The sequence below is a fragment of the Montipora foliosa genome, chromosome 9 (genome assembly GCF_036669935.1).
Source record: "Montipora foliosa isolate CH-2021 chromosome 9, ASM3666993v2, whole genome shotgun sequence".
In the NCBI taxonomy this organism is placed as follows: Eukaryota; Metazoa; Cnidaria; class Anthozoa; order Scleractinia; family Acroporidae; genus Montipora; species Montipora foliosa.
The window spans coordinates 28,670,054-28,677,385 of NC_090877.1; the positions used below are offsets into that span (position 1 = coordinate 28,670,054).

General features: G+C 39.1%; 1 protein-coding gene across 1 annotated transcript; it reads left to right on the forward strand.

Annotated features, from left to right (window-relative positions):
• Positions 1 to 2,754: 2,754 nt before the first annotated feature.
• LOC137970574 (melanocyte-stimulating hormone receptor-like) lies at positions 2,755 to 5,839 on the forward strand. Its single transcript, XM_068817098.1, has one exon. It carries the CDS (start codon positions 3,283 to 3,285, stop codon positions 4,231 to 4,233), a length of 951 nt encoding a protein of 316 aa, XP_068673199.1. The 5' UTR covers positions 2,755 to 3,282; the 3' UTR covers positions 4,234 to 5,839.
• The last annotated feature ends 1,493 nt before the right edge of the window (positions 5,840 to 7,332 follow it).

Consider the following 7,332-nt stretch of genomic DNA (forward strand, 5'->3'; position numbering starts at 1 on the left):
AATGGTATATGAAAGGGTAAGGGGTCCGACGTCGGGGCGGAGCCTCCCCGTATTAATTTTTTTTTAGTAGTACATTTTTTTTAGTACCGGCGGAACCTCCCCCCTCCTCCCGGGGGTGCTAATGTACAAATCAATTACAGAGGGTATTTTTGCAGTTTACTTTTTTAGCTGTAGGAAAGGTGCTAACAATATAGTTGCTATCAAGAAATTTCTGATTTCTGTGTGATTTCTGATGTGAAATTTGCAGGAAACCTGACTATTTTCGACATATTCGTCTCTTCGATCGTACTTTAAAAATGGCGTGAGAGAAACACTTGGGCTGAACTGTCATTGACAGTGGTTTTGTAGCCATGACGTCATCAATCGTCCGTTCGTACATCTGTACGCACGTCCACCCCTTCCATGTATGCCAATGTGACCAGGATCACGCTAGTTTACGGCATATATCTTTGATGTTGGACATCCATGTGATGTTCAATTGACACCTGTCAAAACAAGCTATACGCTGACCAGTATCACGTGACCATATCGCGGGCTCAAGCTTAGAGCTCACCGAGGTCAGCTGTTTTTTTGAAGTTGACTGCTGACAAGGTACTGGTTTTCGATTGGATTGCAGGTTCAACCCATGTAAGCGAGGCTTCATTTTTCGCGCGCTTTCAGTGGCTCGACGCGGCTACACGGCCATACTACGTCAAATATAGTTCTTACAAAGTCAACGCTTTTCGTGTTCTGGTGGAAAACGGTTTGGAAAATGTTTTCTTTCTGCATGTGAGCATGTGCAACAGCTGACCGAGTCCCCTAAAGTTCTTGATGCTTTTACATCTTCAATTCTCCTGAAGTGTAGCCCTGGTATCAAATGGGCATGCGATAACTATCAACAAGCATTTCGGTTGGGTTTTATCAGAAGCACATGACCTTAAAGCGTGTACCTTGCAACTCTTTTCCTTGGAACAAAGACGAAGCTGGGGATTTTAGGACACCAATTTCATGCTCAAATATGGACAAAAATATGATCGAAGCTGCACGCGCGGGAAAATACGCGAGCTACGTTACATCCAAATAAGGAAATTTTTAAACTCAAAAACCCCAGCTATGAACATGAGTTAAAGGCCTACCTTCAACCGACGGGCTTTTCGACCGTTTGTTTTTGTTATGGAAATTCGCATTGCTCATCGTAGTGATCTGATTGGATGAATTTCAGCTTTGGCGGGATTTTCATATATGGAAATTGTTCCACGGTACGCAATGACTGTCGGTTGAAGGTAGACCTTTAAACGCTTCAAGGTCTTATTCAATACAACGATATCCGGCCTGGATTGTTCCAGGACTTTGTCTGTTTGGACTTTGAAGTCCCAAAGGATCTTTACTTCTTCACTTTCAAGCACTTTTTCGACTTTGTGATCGTACCACATTTTGCGTTCGACATTAGGAGAACGCAATTTCTTTCTCTTAAGCTGGAATTCTCTCATGTATTTCTCAAGCGATAGAGAATATGAAACTGTTAGTTTTTTTATATTTGATCGGTGGTTATGTAATTGTGAGTGAAAGTAATCATCGCAGTTTAGGTTAATGAAGCAAACCCATAGAGCGAGTGCAGCGCAATCGCATGGCAATGAGTTTAACCCCGTTCAAGCCTGCATTTTTAACTTTTAAGCTCAAGTTGCTTCAACTTGTGTTCTAACTTCACTAGCAACAGTGCAATTAGCAGTTAATTTTCAAATAGCTGTAGATAGAAAAATACGGTCGCCAGCTCATTTTTTGGTGTACTTGATTACATCGATATCTTTCAAAACATTACCTCCTTTCATTGTGGATCAATATTTTCTGAGATCGAACTCCAAATGAAATCCACCTGTTCATTCGCAATTCCACTTTTACTATCTTTTGCAAATATTTGAAGCCTGGTATATTTATGCATCCCCAATCTGAAATTCTTCCATTGTAATTTTTAGAACGTCTTATTTCTTTAAGTAAATGTTGATTTTTCCCCTTTTGACACGTAGATAACGAAATTTGACTATCCCAATATTTTCAGTGAATTGTGATTTTCAGAATCCGCTCCAGAATTTTTTTTAAATTTTGCAATGGCTCTTATCATAGTGTACGTACAATGTACAAATCAAGAGATTTAGTAAAAGAGACTTCCCTAACGTTGTTTCCACCACATGGGTTGGTAGATTCAGTGAAAGGGTTTAATCTTTGCCCAGAACCAAATAAGATGAATTACGCTCTAAGTCTTGGTAAATTTGTGAATACGACGGTTCTTTAACTAATAACGTCAATTTCCTTTTTTTCCCATATCTTTGTCGATTATCCGCTTTCATTTGGTGCACAATTTTTTTCTCAGTCAGTAGCGGTGAACGCTTCATTCAGGTGTTTCGTTATCACAAATAGTTGTCAGCAAATAAAAGTGTCACTTGTCAAACGGCATTAGTATTTTTTCCCGTATGCAAACAATATCACCAAAAAGGGAAATATAGGATAGTTATCATGTCTCGCTTGAAAATATTTGCTGAAGGAGCCTTTAAATTTGGTCAATGCTGGCTTTCAACGTGTTAGAGAATAAGAGTATTGTTTTAAGTCTAATATTTCCGATATTTTACCAAATCTTTCGCTTTATAACTACTTCTAATACCAACGCTTGCAACTTGGTCCTAGGTAGATTTAATCAAAAGGACTAACCCGAAAGTCGGAGCGAAACTCTATTTCTCTCTCCTACTTCTCTACCACCAATAAACATGCAAGAAGAATTTATAGAAAATTAAACGACACCGGTTAGTTTCGGAGAACAAAAATACGCAATAAAGCTATTTTAACCTAAAACTATCGAAACGCATTTCCAAAGCTGATGAACCCTGTTTACAAAGAAAAATGTATATACATCTATATATCTATATAAATAGCTATCTTTTACTTAGTGTATCTTGCCCAGCACTATTGACGTCGCACATTAAAAGTTCATACATAAAGCCAATTGGATTGACGCTAAGGCGATAATATCTTGGTGTTTGATCATGCCGTCCCAGTAAAATAAATTGGTGTTCGTTGCATAAGGCGCTTCCGTTCGTATTATTTACTCAATTTATGGAAATTTTTTTGCTTTGGTCCTTGGGTAATCATATCTGTGTTGATTTACCTGATATCACCAATTTAGAGACGGAACTGCAATTTGCGTACGTTATCCCTTTCAGTGTATTTAAATAATATTACTCCATTCTTTTCTTCAATTAGTTGAAGAGCGGTAAAGAAGTAACGAGCCCGCCAGGGAAAACCTTCATCAGAATGGCTAACTGTTCACTGAATCAGACGAGGGGTTGTAAGTCCTCGGCGGCTTTCATTTGTGCTTACGACCCTACAGTTTTACTTCAAGTTCCGCAGAGTCTCTATTACACCTACATCGTATCCGTTGTGTTTAATGCAATGTTCTCGGTGACAGCAATTGTTGGAAATGCTTTAGTGCTAACAGCCCTTGTGAAAACCCGTTCTCTTCACTCACCATCCAAGGCGCTGCTACGTAGCTTAGCTTCGTCTGATCTATTTGTCGGTATATTTGTGCAGCCCATGTACATTGCCTATTGCTTGTCCGGCCTCTTGGAAGACTATTACGTTCGCTGTTTCTCTTGGATGGTGTATCCTCTTTTTAGCGACTATTTCGTGGCAGTTTCTTTTCTTACTATGGTCGCTATAAGCATTGATAGATACTTGGCTCTACGTCTTCGCGCTCGTTACCGTTTGGTGGTCACATTGACAAAAGCAAACATTACTGTATTATCAGTGTGGATTACAAGCTCGGTTTTTCCCATCGCTCGCCTTGTGGCAGGAAGAGTCTCGCTTCTTCTCTCTTGTGCCATTTTTGTATTATTTGTTATAGTGCCAACGTTTGCGCACTTCAAAATACGTCGTATGTTGCGAAGACACGAGACGCAAGTCTCAAACCAGTTTTATTTGCACCGAGAAGAAAGCTACTTGTCCATTAGCAAGTACAAGAAATCAGTTTGTGCCATGCGTTATGTGTATTTGGCATTACTGCTATGTTACATCCCTGTTGCTTGCGTTGCTCTGCTTTATATCAAGCCAAATCCAGCCCATATAAGCGTTCTTCTCCCAGTAGGCAATTTTGCATCAACGATGATGTTTTTCAACTCTTCCTTGAATCCCATTCTCTACTGCTGGCAGATCAGACAAGTTCGGGCAGCCATAAGAAACCTTGCGAATAGTACTCTTGGTTGTTAATCCTGATAAACAAAAAAAGGATGGCCTTGATCTCATTCTATGAATTTCGGAAAGTAACCACTCAATATAACTAGCGAATAACTGCCATAGAACTGATGTATAAGTCATCATTATAGGATGCAGTGTTATATGCAACAACAAGCTGGCGTTCTCGCCAGGTTAAGAAACTTAAAATCACTACAGAGACTAAACTACTACTTTATAAAACTGCTATCATGCCGTATCTCACCTATTGTCATCTCATATGGCATTTCTGTAAGGCGTCGGACACAAGAAAGGTTGAAAGAATTCAAGAGCGGGCACTAAGGATAGTTTATAATTCACATTCAGAAACGTATATTAACTTATTAGATCGCGCTAAACTACCAAGCCTTTTTAATAGGAGATTGTAAGACATAGTTATACTCATGTACAAGGTTAAATATAGGCTAGTTCCTGATTTCACTTGTGATATTTTCAGTACTAAGTCTTGTAAATATAATTTTAGAAACCAAAATTTTGATATTCCTAGATTTAATTCTGTATTGTATGGTAAACACTGTCTTAGATATCTTGGACCCTTTTTATGGAACAAGCTAGATAAAAACATCACTGAAACGAGCAGCCTATCTAAGTTTAAGTTTCATATTAGATGAAAGGATCTTACTGAACTGATAAATTGCAACAATTGCACCGCGTGCGTAATTTGTACCTCTTAAGGTGTGCCCGTGTTGTTAGAATTATTTTGATTATTTTAGCATATTGTAAATGTATAATTAACAAAACGAAAGTGGTTCAGCGTTGTCTGTACTTTTATCGACAACGATATTCGTCATCACAGTGGTTAAAATGTTGTGAACTCACGAGGCGTAGCCGAGTGAGTCTATAACAAATTTTGACCACTGTGATGACGAATATTGTTGTCGATAAGAGTACAGACAACAATGAACCATTTTCGATTTGTTTTTTCTTGCCACAATATTCAACGCCAAAGAAAGTTTTTATTTCTGAGCGTGACCAAAATCATAACTCAAAGAAAGAGCAAGCTTTGTCTATATAACTTTCTCGCAATATGATTGGTTTATTTCCCAAAATGAGCGTTCCTGATTGGCTATTACATTGCGTGACAAATTGACGCAAGCATGACGCGAGCAGCGTCGTCTAGACTCTTATCGACAACGGCAAATTAGCCAATCAGATTGCGAGATTACAAGCAATTGTGGTAAAAATAATTTATAGCTTATTTCTTATTTATTATCATAGTATTCATTATTTAGTTTATCTTTATGTTGTGTCCCCAATTAGCGTCAGCTAAATACATCGACACATGAATAAAGTTTATCATCATCATCATCATGGAAATCCTGTCAGTGATTGAAAGGAACACAATTTTTACAAAGTTGATTAGTAACAAGTGTTAACTATTTTATTAAAAAGCGAAAAAAAAAAAAAAAAAAGAGAAAAGAAAACAATTTTCTAACGCGAAAAGTCGTTTTTATTATTCTGTGGACACGTTTACAATATTCAGCTTTTCGACACTCCTGAAGACATCCTGTCATTGATTGCAAAAGCTTAATGTTATTAATCATGGAAACACAATTCGGCGGCAACGAAAAGAATAAAGGAAACCCAGAAATATCTAGGCCCTTGATTGGACAGGAGGCTACAGCTGACAAGCAGGGATGCAGGCCTGAGATCTTTATTTTTCACCGGTAAAACGCTGATGAAATCGTGCAAAGTCGTCAAATAACCGTGTTTCTTACTTTTGTCCAAAAAACGCCGTAGACTTCAAGCAACAAACAGCGATTTGAACGCACATTAATTTATCAGGTAGAACTAGCACTCCGGTGTAGTGTTCCGAGATCGAGTGGTTTAATAGCCTGCGTAGCAAGCGTTCCTGTTCGAAAGAAGAGCTTCGAAATGATCTTCCCGCAAACTGGCCGCGCGAAAGTTGGGGCAAATGACTGAGGGAACACTTGCAAGAACACCCCCTATATTTGAAAAACGCCCACCTTTTAATAATTGACTTAACACACGCTGCTTGACGTCTTATTAAGAAATTAGCCAATAAGAGATCACCATGTTAACACATGATGACTTCCGTCAAAGCAAACCGAGGCACTGAGGAAACACCGGCGATCAATGCAGAATTTGCCAGAGTGTGATTTTACAGTTAAATTTGTAACGGCAGCTTCTCAACCGGGTACGACTGGTTATGTTTCTTCCAAGAATTTGTTTAAACCATCGAATCCAAAAGAAACTTACGGACAAATTCTAGCTGATATTTGCAGAGCGTTTGGAATAGAAGTTGTCGAAAACAACAGCCAATTTTCAGAACATGTAAGCAATCCGTGTGCTCGTAAAATACGAAATGTAGGAACATAACTCGATTTCAGTGCGACTATTTCTTGGTGCAGAGTGGTTGACGAAATGACTCGTACTAAATCTTCTAGAAATTACGGGAAAACCTCCTCGCTAGTTTGATGATCCACAGTACGTTTTTGGTCAAATCGTCACGAAATCGTAGGTGAAATAGCGAAAAGTGCTTAAAAATCGGTTCATGGCTCGTGTACGACGACTTGAGTGACCTCTGTTCCTCTGTGCCCACTGTTCCTCTGTTTACAGTGTTTATGTAATTAGGTTAATGCCCGGGTTAATGTCCTTTTCCTCAATGACGTCAGTCAAGTCGTCGTACACGAGCCATGAGCCAAAAAATTGCATGACTGTACAAAAGAGCCGCTGTCTTCTCACAACTAGACCCTCCGTGAGGGTACACTGGGTTGCCTGTGGTACGTGCACCGTTCCAAACAATTTTTTTCAAGGTCATTAAGAAGTCATACCAGAAGAGGCCCTTTGGCTCACAGCTCCTCACGTTCGTACGACGAAACAGATCTGTCCTTGCGTAATATGTAGCTCTAACAGTACACGATATTGTTTTGGTATTGTCTATCATTGTAGTGCCATGGTAGAAGTCTTGGGTAAATAGTCTGAGAAGACATGTGGTTACTAGCAAAGTACTGAACCCAGAAAGATTGAAGAAAATAAATGAGAAGTGAGAAACATTGGCTTCTGGGCTGACATGTTGATAAACTTCTTTTCACCACAAGTTTAAGCGTGCCC

Excerpts from the sequence above, each read along its gene's own strand:
- LOC137970574 (XM_068817098.1), top strand. The coding sequence starts at position 3,283 with ATGGCTAACTGTTCACTGAATCAGACGAGGGGTTGTAAGTCCTCGGCG.